Source organism: Syngnathus leptorhynchus, chromosome 4, assembly GCF_054491065.1.
Source record: "Syngnathus leptorhynchus isolate UIUO chromosome 4, UIUO_Slep, whole genome shotgun sequence".
Classification (NCBI taxonomy): Eukaryota; Metazoa; Chordata; class Actinopteri; order Syngnathiformes; family Syngnathidae; genus Syngnathus; species Syngnathus leptorhynchus.
Genome location: NC_141198.1, coordinates 4586049 through 4602710, shown reverse-complemented (window position 1 = coordinate 4602710; position 16662 = coordinate 4586049). Strand labels below are relative to the sequence as shown.

At 40.8% G+C, this 16662-nt stretch overlaps 2 protein-coding genes across 10 annotated transcripts; one reads left to right on the top strand and one right to left on the bottom strand.

Annotated features, from left to right (window-relative positions):
* Window positions 1–2253: 2253 nt before the first annotated feature.
* LOC147057684 (E3 ubiquitin-protein ligase TRIM35-like) lies at window positions 2254–3755 on the bottom strand. Of its 9 annotated transcripts, none has more exons than XM_085910092.1 (3): window positions 3546–3725; window positions 3478–3504; window positions 2254–3381 (listed from the first exon to the last, which is right to left on the bottom strand). In XM_085910092.1, exons 1-3 carry the CDS (start codon window positions 3687–3689, stop codon window positions 2254–2256), a joined length of 1299 nt encoding a protein of 432 aa, XP_085766218.1. In that variant the 5' UTR covers window positions 3690–3725. The 9 variants fall into 9 exon arrangements, with proteins under 9 accessions (XP_085766218.1, XP_085766219.1, XP_085766215.1 ...); XM_085910093.1 differs by having other exon boundaries at window positions 2254–3404; window position 3491; XM_085910089.1 differs by having other exon boundaries at window positions 2254–3364; window positions 3493–3755.
* A 2772-nt stretch (window positions 3756–6527) lies between these two features.
* On the top strand, window positions 6528–16423 carry gle1 (GLE1 RNA export mediator). The gene is made up of 15 exons (XM_085910791.1): window positions 6528–6740; window positions 7175–7390; window positions 7620–7769; window positions 7982–8130; window positions 8209–8269; window positions 8499–8756; window positions 9826–10045; window positions 10622–10734; window positions 10820–11032; window positions 11108–11298; window positions 14603–14732; window positions 14891–14995; window positions 15114–15196; window positions 15284–15347; window positions 15808–16423. The coding sequence occupies exons 1-15, from the start codon at window positions 6648–6650 to the stop codon at window positions 15874–15876; spliced, it is 2115 nt and encodes a 704-aa protein (XP_085766917.1). The 5' UTR covers window positions 6528–6647; the 3' UTR covers window positions 15877–16423.
* The last annotated feature ends 239 nt before the right edge of the window (window positions 16424–16662 follow it).

The following is a 16662-nucleotide window of genomic DNA, read 5'->3' as shown; positions in this document are numbered from 1 at the left end:
ATATTGCTTCATACAATCCATTAAATACATATTTCTGCACATGCTCACTGATTCTACTATCACTCTCACTCAGATCTTATTGGGTCGGTCATTTACAGGAGGACAAAGGGGGAGACTGGGACTTCAAGAGCCCCTTGAGACAGTAATCAAAGTGCCTGTGTAAAAATAATACAAAAGCTCTCCTGCATAGGTGTCACTTGAGAGGAACCCGTTGTTTTGAAATCAAAGAAGTGGCATAGTATTTATGGCCATAATGGTTTGCCATCAGTGGCACACCATAATACACCCGTTTTTTAAAATGCTGTTGCAGATCTGCCTTTCAACTATGCAATCAATGTTGGAGCACCAATCAACGGAAGAGTCCAGCTAAAAATAGTCACCCAGCACACACAAGCCATCCATCACTCGTTAGGTCATTCTTCTGACAACCCATTGCTTTACCTATAATTATTGATCCAAAAAGCTATGTACCACAACTGACCTTCACGCACATTTCACAAGCACTCCATCTGTCAGTATGACGCAGGACACACTTTCTATAAAATGGCCTGATGTACCACCAAATCCCAGTTGTTGTTTTTTCCATTATGCATGGGGGTGCGACATTTCCAGGCTGTTCACTGACCCAGTGTTGTAGCTGGTATGTTAGAAGAAAACATTGCACATAAACCAAATTATGCAGTAGCATTTGTCAACTCTGCCATTTTAGCTCAATGGTATAACATGATTAGAGCATGATTGCTCGGATGTGATCATAATACAGTACTTTGTATGGTGAATCTCAATTTTGAGCTCTCTAGTACGCTTTCTTTCTATAATTTGTTTGTTTGTTTGTTTTTTTTGTTTTGTTTGTTGTTTGTTTGTTTGTTTGTTTGTTTGTTTGTTTGTTTGTTGTTTGTTTGTTTGTTTGTTTGTTTGTTTGTTTGTTTGTTTGTTTGTTTGTTTGTTTGTTTGTTTGATTGTTTGTTGTTTGTTTATTTGTTTGACGACCTTTATTTCGAACATTCAAATACACAAACAATACCGAGCTTCCCGTTTGCTAACAGACAAATTCCCTGCATAAAACCAACTGAAATCGAGGAGGCAAAATAAACACGAAGAGAGGAAAAAAGAGAGAAAAAAAAAGACATTCGGAAAGGAGTGAGAAGAAGCATAGCTTTTTAGCTCTCACACCTTTATCTAAACCAGTGGTTCGCCCTCCGGCGCGTTCCTATCGAGTGATCTGACAAACTCTATTGCTGTCTTCCAGCTCCTGGATCCACCCTGCTGACCTCCTGGCAGAATCCACTCCTCCCTCGCAGTACTTCGCTCTCTCCACCTTCTTTCAGGACCAGTTCTGTTACTGTCCTGGACCCTCAGCTCTCCAATAAACACTTAAAGTTCTCCTCGGAGTCCTGAGTGTGTTCTGCATGTGGGCCAAATTAGATGCCAAAACCATGACAACGATAAACTTTTTTTTTTCGATACTAAAAGTACACATTTATTGGTGCAAATAAAATATACATGCCACTCAACACCAATAGAATACAAATTAGTAAACGTAACAATGGTGTGCTTCCTTTCAGTACATCATTATAAAAGCATCAGAGCCACCCCATGAATCAAATGTACTTCTCACAATTCATGAAAAAAAACACATGGCAGTTATAAAGTTTTATGAGTGGACCTCTGTACCTTGGTGACCCAGCAATAAACCATATCCTATTTTTTCATTGTCATTCTTTCAGTATCAAGGACAAGTCTACTTGTCAACTGATCAGCTGACAACCCCATCTACCCGATCAGCTGGTAGACAAGTTGACTTGTCCTTGACACTGTCCTTAGGCTGGGCTGCAATTAACTACTACCATTGTCATCCACCAAAATAAACACATAATTATTTACTACCGTGTGATTAAAAAAATTCAAAGCATCTAGCATTTAGGTGAGTCATGCTTCCTCTTTTTATTTACAAAATGACAAATGGTAAACTCGTGAGCACACAGTTAGGACATTGACAAATTCACATCATATTCTTCAGCTTGCTTTTGACACACACTTCTAAACAAACAAAAAAATATATAATTAAAGGTGCTCGTTAATTGTCTAACGAGGTGTCAAACATTTTTCCCACCTTCTGCACCCGCACAATGTTAACACTCCAGAGAAGCATTCTCATGTGGGCGAGTCTAATTTTGACAGTCGCGCCTCATGATGTCGTAGTGTCTTGGGCAAACATCGAACAGTCCAAAAAAAAAATAATCTCTGACATCATTATTGATTTTGAATCGTAACACAAGGCGAAACTGCAATTATTTTCAGAGGATTTTTATCCTCGGTCAAAAAGCAGGGGACTATTTTCATGTCGCCGGATGAATTTGTCCAATCGGGAAGATTTGTTTGATACAGAAAAGTATTTGTTTGAGATTCGGTGAATGAAAGTGATCTTTTGTTAGTGTCCACGTGAACCCGGATCCTCTTCAGTTTCACAGACGGATACCATGTTTTTAATCGTTCCGGGAGAATTCTGTATTTCTCATCTTGAAATGCGATACAAAACATGACTCCACCAAACATCACCCCCAGCTCCCAGTAAGTGTTGTCTCCCACCTCAACATCCCAGGTGTTCGTCCCCAAGTCCAAAGCAGAACCGAAAACAATGTTCATCGAAGACCTCTCTGGATTTTGGGGACGCTGCTGTTCGTCACCAGTTCTCACGCTGGTCAGATCTTCAGACAGACTAAGTCCTCGACTGGCTGTGTTAGGGTCCAGAATGATGGGACTGTAGGAAACAATCTCCTTCAGTCGTTTCCACGCGGTGAACTTGAGGTTGCCCACGTGTTTGGCTTCATCCAGGAGAAATCCCCTTGGGAGCTGCTCTGGCTTGTTGGGCAGCTTCTGCATTCTGGTCATCAAAGTCTGGAAGTCATTCATGAAGGAAAGGTTGTCAGACATCAGCTGCTCCTCTGCGGTTCTGATCATGTCTGAGAGAGCGGCTATGTCTGTGCTGAGAGCTTCAATTTCCTGCTTCATCATCTGAGTTTTGTTCTTCTCTTCCTCCCTCAGAGCAGACAACCTAGCCTCCTCCTCAAGCTGCAGGAAGTGACAAAGCTCCTCAAAGTCCTTCTTAATCTTGCTTTCCACATGCTCCCTCTGGACTTTGATGTATGCTGATTGTTCAATGCAGTTGTCCCTTCTCTCGGTATAATCTTTCAGACTTTCCTTTGCATCCTGCAGGACTTCCTGGAGTTTCTTTTTGTTACCTTTTGCAACTTCATCAATCGGACGGATCTTATGCCCATCGTGGGTTTCTGCATCTCTGCAAACGAGGCACACAAGCTCCTGGTGGTCCAAACAGAAGAGCTCGAGTTTCTTCTTGTGCAAGCTGCAGATGTCCTTCGACTCGATTGAGGCTTGTGAAGAAGCTGCACTCGTGTTGCAATTTTCAGTGCAAAGTTCAAGTCTGTATCCATCGACGAAAAGCCTTTCGGCTCCGACCTTTTCTGGAGACACTCTTGGCAGAAGCTGGGGATGTCCTTCGACTCGGTTGAGGCTAGTGAAAAAGCCTCACACACGTTCCTCAGTGCCAAGTTCTTAGGCATATCCATGGACGAAACCTCTGTTCTACAGACTGGACAGGAGTAACTGCTTTTCTGCTTCCGCCATTTTTGGAGACAGTCTTTGCAGATGCTGTGACTACACGGCAGCATGACAGGATCTTTAAAGAGCTCCAAACAGGCCGGACATTCGAGACTGGCCTCAACGTGGCTTGCCATGGTCCTGATGAAGATACCTCCTCAGCCTTCAAGCTTTCAACGTTCACTCAGAGAGCCTCAGTACGACTGCCTGAGTGACTAGAATCATTTTGTGACCAATAAGTCCGAGAGTCCAAGTCTTGCTTCCTGGACTTTGGCTTTTTTTTTGTGAGAGGGAGATTTTGATAAGACCAACATTATCTACAAATATGGCTGTAGAACTACAGATTGCCTGGTGCCAAAGTGCATCCCCTAAATGCGATAACGATCCACTTCAGGGAGTGTCAGGGCAAAGGGATGCAATTCATTAATTCACAGTACATCACGACCGTAAGAGTATTTTTACTCATCTCAGAAGATTGAAGATGGTAGAAATTGTTTGATAATGATGTGCTGAATTTAACAATTTTAATGCACATTTGGAACTTAAAATAATAATAACCCAAGTTTGCTTTCATGCCCAATATCATTTTGTATTCATGTCAGTATGCATTGGATTGGAATTGAGTAGTTTTTGGCATATTGGTTCTGTGGTATTGCAATATCGATACTTTCATAAGTAGCAATTGGTTATGGACTACGCTCATCGAGTATCAATACTTAATTAATAAATGCATGCGTCACGTGATTGAGTGGCATGCTGTTTCTGATTGGTGAGACCGATTTTATGTGTTAACAGCAGATTCTGGATCGGTCAGGCTCAAAAACTAAGGGGTTGACAATCACCAGATTGCCTTCTCTGAAATCCCGATTTGGATTCAAAAACAATAAATCGTCCAGCCCTCCTCCCATCTCACAACAATAGACACACACACAAAGAGATTAATAATGGGACAAACAAGGAGCTAAACACGCTATGTTGATATGGATTCTACTGATGGGTCAAGGTATAACAAAGTTAAAATAAGATAAAACTCACACGTGACACTTGTACCCGCTAAACAACATATATTTGTACTTTTTTTTTAAACTGGTGGATATTTGGACTTTGCTAGAGTTCCTCACTTAGACTATTCCATAGTTTGACCCCGGTTATAAATATTCATAAACCTTTTAAGGTTGTTCTTATGTTTGAGATTCCTCCTGTTTCCTAAATAAGTTTTGGATATTTTCTGGTAGTGGCTTTGCTTTTGTCTTACAAGATAGTTATTAAATTTACTTTTTTGGGTGCAGGATCTACTGCTCTTTCCCTACACAGCTGAAGGAAATGATGTACTACATGCATTTGCATACTGCATTGATAACATTGGGCTGAGGTTTCAGTATTTTGCTGGATTTCCCTCTTGGGTAGACTAGAGTATCATATTCATCCAACTATCCATCTAATGACAGCCAGGTTTCAAAGACTTTGACATCTATTAGTGATCGTATATGTCAATTTAAATTCAGAGATACTCTAACATTGAATGGTAATTTAATAATGTACAGAACATGTCACACATTTTTAGGCTGTGGTAGCAATTGGTTTCAAAGTGATTTAGACAAACGTATTAATTGGACATTTCGTGTATTCCTTGTTTCAAAACATTCTGCTTGTGTGATCGGGCATGGATAGAGCACAAACCAAGAGGCTGCATTTTAGTTTTCCAGAATGTATTCACTGTTGCAGAAGACATTACAACACAAGAACACCTCCACACTTCCACACCTCTGCTCCCTTAATATTGTACATGCCAGTCTATTTTTTCCCCTAACATAGATACAGTTTTGTTCTCTTAAATTACAATATGTACTGAATCAAAACTCCAACCAATTAGTAGGTAACATTACAGAAGATAATCATAAATACTGGGATCAAATATTAAAAACAAAAAAAGAGAAAAACATAATGAAGAATAAAACACAAAGCTTTCAGCGCTTATGTATGGATGGGGAACACTTTAAAGCGATACTCCAGTGAGCTGAACATGGGCACTTATACATAGGTCTTTATGTAAAATATATCAGCACTAAAACTTAGTCCACGACGGTAGAATATTTTTTTTCTTTTCTTCAAATGACTCTCCTCTATAATGGCTCTCATCATGACCATCAACACTACAGTTCCAGCTCTCAAACTGTAGTCCAGCATGAAACAACCAACAAGGATAAAGCATACAGTTGTGGACATTATCAAAGTACATTTACTAGAGTATTGTTATGAAATTGTAATTTTGAGTTATTCATCCTACCCTCACCTGTGGTCACGAGCAATGGGTCGTGACCGAAAGAACGAGATCCAGGATACAAGCGGCCGAAATGAGTTTCCTCCGCAGGGTGTCCGGGCTCTCCCTTAGAGATAGGGTGAGAAGCTCAGTCATCCGGGAGAGACTTGGAGTAGAGCCGCTGCTCCTCCACGTTGAGAGGAGCCAGATGAGGTGGCTCGGGCATCTCATCAGGATGCCTCCTGGACGCCTCCCTGGGGAGGTGTTCCGGGCATGTCCCACCGGTAGGAGACCCCGGGGACGACTATGACTCTCAGCTGGCCTGGGAATGCCTTGGGATTCCCCGGGATGAGCTGGATGAAGTGGCTGGGGAGAGGGAAGTATGGGAGTCCCTTCCAAAGCTGCTGCCCCCCTGACTCGACCCCGGATAAGCGGAAGAAGATGGATGGATGGGGTTTTTCATCCGTCATTCCATTCATTCATTCATTCATTCATTCATTCATTCATTCATTATAATTTGACTTTTGCACCAAGACGCTATGAAAATTTAGTACATTTTCATGCACATTTTTTTTTACGTACGTCAAGCTTTTTTTTAGGAATGCGCGCCACCTATTATGTTCTATTGTGGATGCCGTACTTAGTCATCAAATATGGTCGAACCCTGCGCATGCGCACTGAAGATCGCTGAGGCGACCGTGTAGGATTGTCTTGCTGTGTATCTTTTAGTTTGTTTTATATTTTAAACTTGTTTTTACGTTCATTCACCATGCCAAGTGACCGTTGGGAAACGTTACAGGCTCTTAAAAATTCACCAAAGGGAAGGATCACGTTCAATCCGTATTGGTCGGCAAGGGGTGAGGTGGGTGTGAAAATGTATTATTATTTTTTTTTAGTTTAGCTCAACTTTTGGTCGGGTGTCGATTCACCGCAATTTTCGTCATCTTATTGGTATCATATCAGATTTGCACGTTTATTTAGGTGGGAGAACGTGTTAATGCATTGCACATTCATTCACTCATGCGATTAGAAAAAAATCTTAACTGGCCACGAGAAAGATGACACCACTAATACAGTACAGCATGCTCAAAAGTTCTGCAATGAAAGTATTTTGATGTGTACCTCTGAAACGCAATCATTCATGAAACTAGTTCAAGGTAACTTTCCGAAAAGCTTCTTTTAAACCAATCCAATTCAGTTAATTTCCGTTAATCACTTCAACCGTGCAGTATTTAATTTATTTTGTTTTGTGGCGTTGTTGTGTATTTTCTATATACGTGTGTATGTGCTTTGCAGGACATTTTGTCAGGTTATCAAGATTCGATCAGTTTATCATCGCAGTCTGGGGTCATACTGCAAAAACTCAACTCCCAATCTCCACAAAACGCTGATGGTTTGAGTTATACCGATCAGTCCAGCCCTGGCCTTACGCCTGTGTCTTTCACTGGATCGAGCCGTGACGTGATATCAAAAGACAATACAACACTATCTTCGAAGACTGAACATGAACAGGCAAGTTCTGAAGATTAAATCAAATCTATATAATTTTATTTGACAGTGTTTTACTTGGCACAACGTTTGTTGTGGGTGTTTTAAATAAATTGATAAAAATGTCCAATATATCAAAGCTTGTCTCTTTTGTTCTCCAACATTTGAGAATTGTTATTTAATGATGAATACGTGATTACGTGAATGAGTTATTATATTTGGAAGTCGTGTCACTCTTTTTTTTTTTCATCAGACTCATGATGGGAACAATCAGCCTCCAGAAAACAAAGCAGATGAACTCACCTGTCGCTTGTCCTCGACCATCTCTCTGCTCTCCCCTGAAGCCATGGCGATGGCTGGACGCATTATTAGGTTTGAAGAGGAGCAACATAAAAAAGCAAAGGTCCCAACCTAATCTTTTTCTTTTCCCCATGCAATTTGTTTTAAATAAAAATTATTAGTTTTTGTGGGGGCAATTGTTCATAATCATGTTAAATCAATTTGTAAAATGGTCCCTTTTTATTGTTAGTTGGACACTTTTTGCAGTGTAAAACCCTAACACTGTTTTGCAACAGAATTATTGCTAATGGCGGATACAATTTTTGTGTGGATCAGATGGCGTTCAGAGCGCGTCAGGAGCTGCAAGAGAAGCTGGTGATGATGGTGGCAAGTACTGAGTCAGAGCAGCTGAAGCGCTATGAGGAGCTCATGGAATTAAAACAGAGACAAGAGTACCAGAGCATGCGGGATATGATGGAAAGAGAGTGAGATTACCTGACCAATGTTTAAAAGTGTGTCCGCGTGGCTTTCTTTTTATGGTTTTTGATTTGTCTCCATTGTAGAACAAAAGAGAGCATTGGACGTCAAGAGAAATTGAAGGAAGAGCAACGCCACAGATTGAAGGTATTTTCACAATGTGACCAGTCTATACATACATACATACATACATACATACATACATACATACATACATACATACATACATACATACATACATACATACATACATACATACATACATACATACATACATACATACACACATACACACATACACACACACACATACATATACATACATTTAAAAAACAGTGTGTAAATTTCCATGTTGGTCTTGTCCTCTGACCCAAAGATCCAGAATCTCCGCCTGAGGGAGGTAGAGCAGCAGCGTCTGAGGGAAGCGGAGCTGGAGCGGCAGCGGCTGGCTGAAGGCAAAGACAGGCTGCGGAATCTCAACTCCATTCAAGAAGAGATCTTACAGCTCAATCAGCTACTGGAGTCCTCTGCCCAAACTCAAACCACTGTCCTGTCAGCAAGTCTTGGCACCTACAGCATGCGTGGGAACCAACTGTGCTCCCAGGTGTCAGAGATTGTTCGAAAGACAGCAGAGGTCAGTGTAAAACCTTTAGTCATACAACCGCATTACACTAAAAATATCTTTATTTGGGATGATGACGTGACGAATTTAAAGGGGAAGTCAACCCCAAATCTTCTTGACAATAATGTTGTACGTGTACCCTCTAGTCTAAACACAGCATTTTGATTAATATTGCGTTTATGGAATATGAATTAAGCAACAAGATCCACCTATTTTTATCTATCTCATGGGATGGTTGTTTTCCCACTTGCTGTCGACTGGAAAGAGAAAAAATAAATCACAGTTACCAGGTCTCAAGTCCTATCACGGCTCAGCTTCGGAAAACTGGTGCGCGCTCCCCTTTCGCCCGTTCACCAATAACAGGTTTAAACGGAGAGTTGTGTTAGCCACTCTAGCAAAAAAGCCAAACCATGGCCTAGAGGAACCCTCCTTAAAAGCACTGGCGACGAAGCGCAAATATCCGTCGGCAAATAATGTAAATAATACTACAGTTCTCCAAATGACTGGTTACCGTATAAATGCAACATTGATTGTCAATAAAGTTAGAAAGAATAAAATCTCCCCAAATGCTTATCAATCCAATGACACATTTTTATTTGTGTTCTTATGAGATCGATAGAGGCCAGAAGTGGGCACTTAACCCAATTTTGCCGGTCGGTCCTCCGTTCGCGACCTGGGCAACCTTCCGTACTCATTTCCGTCATTCCAGACTCCCTAGTCCGTCCTTTTTGGAACTTTCTTGTCCCTCTTCCTTCGTCCGCGAAATGGGCGTCTGGCCGGGATAGACGGACTTTTCCGGGCCTAGTACAAAATGCCCACCTCTGGTTGAGGACATGACACGTACTTCTTCATTACAGTGTATGGTTGGAGGGTCTGTGTCTGCCTTCCTGTGGTATTACATTTTTCATTGGCTCAAACATTGCCCATCCCTGTTCTAAATATAAAACCTAAATGCCTGGAACTGGGTGTTAGGACTTGTGTTGAAACAAATAGTTTTCTAAAACGTGAACAGTGTTTCAAAGAAATCAAGCTATTAAGAACCCCTCAGAGACTTGTCTGATTCATTCTGTTATCTTCACAGGGACAATATCCCACTGTGGAAGACATGACTGAGGCTGAGCGGGCCCTACATGAAATGAGGAATCAGATCCGCTTGATGCAGGAAGAAGCAGCCGAAGCTCAGGAGGAGGAGAAGAAGAAAGAGTTGGCAGAGTCCCACAGGAAGCTGGTGGAGCTGAAGATTCAGCAGGAAGAGCAAAAGAAGGCGGAGCAGTTAGCCAAAGAGAAAGCGCATAAGCAAGGTGGGAAATTGAACACCCAAAACACAGACATTAAATTATTAGAAAAAACAAACACCAGAGGGTTTTTTAATGGTGTCTGGAAGGCTAGGGGCAATACAAAAACAATTGATTTGCCAATGTATTGAAGTGCACAAGAAGAAAAGTTTGCATTCATTTACATACGATTCATTAAACCTCAGTTAAGGTCAGTGTTCAGGACTCAACCATAAGAAAGACTAACCCAAAATTGGCATCCTTGGTAAAGTTCCAAGGCAAAAACCACTACAATACTTGAGAAAAATTTGATTTTAGTCCTTGTTGCAGAGGGTGGTACGACCATTGGTCCAGGGAGTAATTGAAGCATTTTATATTTTCTTGGATTGGTTATATGAGATAATACAATTGGTTTGAGGATCTGAGATGTTGAAATCTGTTATTAAATATGCCCTGCCCCCACCCCCCAAAAAAAAACTGGTACCATGCAGGAAGTGGAACAAATACTTTTTCAAAGTACTGCACATTTCCATTGTCATTTTACGGAATTCTGCTGTTAACTTTGAGCGGAATGTTTGACACTACAGTCATGTCGTCCAATAGGGCTGCAAAACGATGCAGATGACACCACGCTGAAATGGTACAAGGAGCTGCAGGATTCCCTTACTCAGTGCACTCAGTCCATTGAACAACTCAGCTCATCAAAAGATGTCCAGGTTAGTTTATGCACTTCAGCAATTTCTCAGAGACCTAACATTGTCTGAATGCCTCCTTACTGTGTCGTCATTTCTCTTCATGTAGACAAAGAGACTGAAATTGGAGCTCCAGAAAGCCGCGACTATACCCATCAGTCAAATCTCCTCCAATTCTGGATCTCGGCTTCGAGAAATCTTTGAAAAAATTGACAAGCTGCTCTCTGGCCAGGCAGTGGTGTCGGGTGGGAAGTCAGTTTCCTCCTCCCATCACCCACAGGGCTTGGACTTTGTGTATTACAAAGTGGCTGAGAAGTTTGTGGTGAGTGCTAGTCACAAGACGAGTCTTTTAAGAAAACACCTGAAGATGTTATGTCATGCATGTGATTTGTCGTAGAAACAAGGTGAGGAAGAAGTTGCATCTCATCATGAAGCAGCCTTCCCTATTGGTGTGGTAGCTTCAGGTATCTGGCAGCTGCACCCCCGATTTGGTGACCTCTTCCTTGGCCACCTGCACAAAAAATGCCCTTATGCGGTCCCCCATTATCCTCGAATGAAGGATGGCACACCAGTGGATGAATATCAGAGGTCAGTCACCGCTTCCACTAGGATTGGGACGATAAACCCAATTGACTGACTTTCCCTTTGTCAAGGAGAGCGATACAAAAACCTCAATCAATACAATAATTACAGTAAATTACAAGGTCGCATCGCTTACCAGCCTTACGGCAACCGTGGTCAGGGGGCGTCACCGAATAGCTGTTGTACCCGTGAGGCTATTTTATGTCAAAATAGGCTGCTCTGCTAATGTTTCAAGTAAATTTACGGATCGATATGGAAGGGAAACATAGGTAAGCAGAACCAGTACTTTAATCAGTTCTTTTATAGGATGGTTTGAGTAACGCGATTGTTTACAGAGGGCTCATTGGTGATTGGCTAGTGGATGCATACTGCAACCCAAGTCAACCGCAGTTTGTTGCAGTATAGCTTCTATTTTATGCGCCTTATAATCCGGTGCGCCTTATATATGGACAAAGTTTTAAAATGGGCCGTTCATTGAAGGTGCGCCTTATAATCCGATGCACCTTTTGGTCCAGAAACTTCGGTAAGTCGTGTTCATTGTCACTTCATCTCCCCCAGTTGTAAACATTCAATGCAACGTCTAGTACCTGGCCTTGCATGCCAAATCTTAACTTGTTATTCGTGTTGACATCATCGCCTGAGTGCTGTATAATATCAAATGTTTATATAATATGGATATTTTTCAAATAGAAAAGTCATATTGTAGACCAAGGGTCAATAATGCCGGTCCTCAAGGACTCCAATCCAGCCTGTTTTAGGTGCAGCCCTACTACTACAACACATCTGATTCAAATGATCAGCTCATCAGCAAGCTCTATAAAACCGTGATAATGATTTGAATCAGTTGTTTTGCAATGGGGATACATCTAAAACAGGCTAGCTAAGGAGGGGCAATTGAGGACTGGAGTTGGTGACCCCTGTTGTAGATCAGTTAATGAAAAATCCAATACTATTATTTTCAAGTCTCCATGAATTGCAAATGTCACATTTCATAGATTTGCTTTCCCCCACTAGATGGCAGTATCAATCCATTTGCTATGTATTAGAATCTCGTCAAGTATAGACAACTAATTAATTAGCCGAGGTCAGCAAATAGCTTTGAATGCTAGACATTATAGAGGAGTTTGTGCAAGTTTTAAATGTATATTTTTGAACAGAATAGGGTTAAATCATAGGTTGTGATATTGATGTGTCTGAATGTGAGGCATTGTAAAGCGCTTTGAGCACCATATGGTGCAGATAAAGCGCAATTATATAAGTGAAGTCCATTTATCATTTAGGATCATTCACACTCCATTTCAAAATGTGACAGTAATGCACCTCATGTTGTTTGTCAACCGCCAAAAAACAGAAGCAAAAGAAAAAGAAACATGACCCCGACCGTAAACACAGCCAGACAAGCAATCGTGGAATACAGTACTTAAGTTTTTTAAAGAAAAAAATTTAAACCACTGCGTTGTGGCAGCAATTATAGAATATCTTATAAGAATGAACTAAATAGTTGAATGTTTATCCTAAACGTTCAGTAGTTTTGTTCAAAATGTGTTCATCTTTTTTTTCTGTTGTAGTATGTTTATCTTTTTAATATTGTGTCGAAACGAGGATCTTATTGTATCATTTTGCTCAGAAAGGTATCATTTGCCAATCAAATAGTTTGTATTGAGCTGTGCCGAATTGGCCTCAAGAGACATTCCCAACTCCAGCTTTCACACTGGCCATCTAAAGTTTGTCTAATGCTGGGTTCAGACTGATCGTGAGTCTTGCGTGTTTTTTTTTTTTTATTTATTTTTTTTTTTTTTTATATAGGTGTAGAAGAGTCGAGGCTCCTACTATCGCGACATGCTGCAAGCTAGTAATATTTCCAGCATTAGTTTGCAGTCAGATAAACGTTACGTGATAAACAACCGCCACCATTTTTTTTTTTTTTTTTTTTTTTGTTAACTTACCATAATGTCTTTGTGGTGAACTAAGATGCTCAGCTGTACATATGTGAGGATCAAGTGTTAAAAAAAAAAAAAAACGCACAACAAGCTGTTTTATATACAGTTCATAGGTGTGGGCCTCACTGTACACCTTAAACCTTGCAGGCATTGATTAAAAGGCTGTAAGTGACGAAGCGACAGGTACACTCTGTGCCATGTTTAACTGCTCTAATTTTAGAGGCTTGAACGTATTTTCAGTTATTTCCCAACAGGAAAAGATTCAGATGAATGAATATTTTTTTTAAATCACTGTCCTGATTGAATCGATAAACCTTTCTGCATAATGTTGGTGTTAAATATTACAATGGTATGTCACATGTTAATTCGCTGAGTGTTACTACGCAGTGTCAGATGACTTCACTCATGCCATGTGAGCAAACCAACACATTTATTCCGACTATTTGTCTTTTGCCGGCAGTGCTGATAGTAAATGCATAACAAAGCTAATGACTCATAACTAATGCAACATGTCACATGGCTATTAAGATATTTCATTCCGGTATGTGCTATTAGCATTAAAATCCCCATGCACTGGGGCAAAGCAAATGACCGCAAATGTCCTATCATACTCGCGTCCTGGTGTTGCGCACACATTGCCCTCGCTGCACACATTAAGCAAACCGCCATCAAGAACTTGATTAATCGTGACTTTGGTGTCCCAGCAGAGGGCAGTCTGTATATAGGATGGAATTTAAAAAAAAAAAAAAAAAAAAAAAAAAAAAAAATCGCCTTGGTGGAGCACTGGGTAGCACGTCCACCTCACAGTTAGGAGGGTGCGGGTTCGATTCCACCTCCGTCCCTCCCTGTGTGGAGTTTGCATGTTCTCTCCCCTGGCCCATGTGGGTTTTCTACGGGCACTCCGGTTTCCTCCCACATCCCCAAAACGTGCTTGGTAAGCCGATTGAGCACTCCAAATTGTCCCTTGGTGTGAATGCGAGTGCAAATGGTTGTTTGTCTCTGTGTGCCCTGCGATTGGCTGGCAACCGGTTCAGGGTGTCCCCCGCGTACTGCCCAATGCACACCCGCGACCCCCATGGGGACTAAGCGGTTCAGAAAATGGATGGATGGATGGATGGATGGATGGATGGATGGATGGATGGATGGATGGATGGATGGATGGATGGATGGATGGAAAACAAAAACAATGCAACATCTCCAGCAGTTGTAATGCTCCAAATCATATCCCATGCAAAATTAATTGCTAAACAATTTCCCTTACTTCTGATTACCGCTTAATTTGTTGTCAATGCAGTGTGTATATACCCTGTGGGATACACAGTCACTGAAAACAGAAGAACAGCTTTGAAAGTTATCTTTTTGCTTAACAGAGTTCTTGGTTACCGTGTGGATGACTCTGGGGTTGAAGGTCAAGACAGTTTCCTGAAAAGGATGTCCGGCATGATCCGCCTCTATGCTGCCATCATCCAACAGAGGTGGCCATTTGACTCCAAGCATGCGGTAGGGACTCTTTCATTCGTTTGACCAGCCATGCCTGGCAATAATTTTTTTCCATGTTTTTGATCATCTCATTTGTTTCAGTTACAAGTTGTTTGCATCTTCTGTTTTTTATCAGGTGAAGGTAGAGCAGCTTATTAATGGTATCGTTTATATTTCAGATGGCCACTCATGGTTTGACTCATGGTTGGCGCTGGTTGGCTCAGATGCTCAACATGGAGCCTATTGCCGACATCACCGCGACACTGCTGTTTGACTTTCTCGAGGTGAGTCCTACTTACTCTACCATATTCGATTTGGAAAAAGGAAGCCTACATTAGTAGACTCTAGTAGATTAGATATAAACAAAGCTGAAATGCCTCTTTTGTCTCTTGATTCCCTCAGGTTTGCGGTCATGCTTTGTTAAAAAGCTATCAGGGCCAGTTCTGGAAAGTCCTCCTCCTTCTGAAAGAGCAATACTTACCCAGGTAAATACTCGCATGGACTGGTAGCTACTAGCTAAGGGACACTTGAATGTTTTGCATGATGACCCAATTACGGTTATCTGTTACCAGGATTGAAGCGGTGACAGGCAGTGGACAGATGGGTTCTGTCGCCAGGCTCAGATTATTCCTTGAGGTAATAGAAGCAATCTTCCACTTAGCCTCTGCATGTGATCACTATCATTCAAAATAAGCAAAAAGCAAATACAAAAGCATTCATTGAAGGCTTGGAACTTTTTCAGCTATGAAATCTGATTGACGTATTGAAGAGATGCAATTTAGGACTGTGAAAGTTGAAAGGAGATTGTTTCATGCCTAAGAACAACAATGAAAAAAAATCAACATATTCAGATGAGATTGTGTGTGTGTGTGTGTGTGTGTGTGTGTGTGTGTGTGTGTGTGTGTGTGTGTGTGTGTGTGTGTGTGTGTGTGTGTGTGTGTGTGTGTGTGTGTGTGTGCGCGTGCGTATATTCATGTTAATGTGAGTGTGTGTCTGTGTGTGTGTGTGTATATATATATATTTATAATGTGTTAATGAATCTTATGAAATGAAACTGTAATAGGTTTGATGATTTTTTTTAATGTCATACCCACAGAAATTGCTTCAAGAAGGGCACATCAGTCCACCTAAAGGCCAGCTGACATCCGTGTTCTGGAGGTCCTGATGTTTTGGAAGAATATATGGATTCCAGGTGAAGCTGATAGAAGCAAATACAAAATATTTATCAGCAACAAAGTCACCATGGACAAAGAATGTACTTTGGGTCGCAGTTTTCCTTTATCTCATTCTGGACTTAGTCTTGAGCAATGTTTTTGCCCTCCTAAACACTGTGATGTATTTAATGATGGAAAATATCTAGTTGGTTTGTGTCAACTTTGTTGACCTCCTTGAGAAGAAAGAAATCTAAACATTTATTGTTACTTATAGGAGCTTTTGTTATGACTATATTTCATTAAATGCAACAGATGATGATAACTTTGTTTATCAGCTCAATCTTGAAGGTTCCACGAAAGTTATTTTACGATGTTTCATTATTTTAAAATAATGGATTCTAGTAAACAAATAAAAAGCAACCATATTTGCAGCAAATGAAATGTATTGAGTTTATTTAAAAAAAATGGCATTTCAAACAAGACAAATGATGTTTAATGTCAATGGCAGTCTGTTGTTTTTTTTTTATGTAATTTTCCATAAATGCAGTGCTTAAAGCATTTATCTTAATGTTATTTCTGGACAACTTTGTCTTTCCATCAATCATCCAGACTTGGTCTTATAGATGCTCTCTCACATCCAGTGATTATAGCATAGAAGGGTCATGAAAAATATAAAACTGTGCCTTATATATTGCAAACAAAACTAAATTCAAGACTCCCATTAGTAGTGTACGCCGCACATGCCGAAAAGTATGCACAGATAAATTCTCATCAATGGGACATAAATTTGCACACTT

Excerpts from the sequence above, each read along its gene's own strand:
- LOC147057684 (XM_085910084.1), bottom strand. The coding sequence starts at position 3,755 with ATGGCAAGCCACGTTGAGGCCAGTCTCGAATGTCCGGCCTGTTTGGAG. Across the intron at positions 3,410-3,522 it reads TTTTCACTAGCCTCAACCGA|TGCAGCTTCTTCACAAGCCT; the intron begins GTCGAAGGACAT and ends TTGCAACACGAG.
- gle1 (XM_085910791.1), top strand. The coding sequence starts at position 6,648 with ATGCCAAGTGACCGTTGGGAAACGTTACAGGCTCTTAAAAATTCACCA. Across the intron at positions 6,741-7,174 it reads ATTGGTCGGCAAGGGGTGAG|GACATTTTGTCAGGTTATCA; the intron begins GTGGGTGTGAAA and ends TGTGCTTTGCAG. Across the intron at positions 11,299-14,602 it reads CCAGTGGATGAATATCAGAG|AGTTCTTGGTTACCGTGTGG; the intron begins GTCAGTCACCGC and ends TTTGCTTAACAG.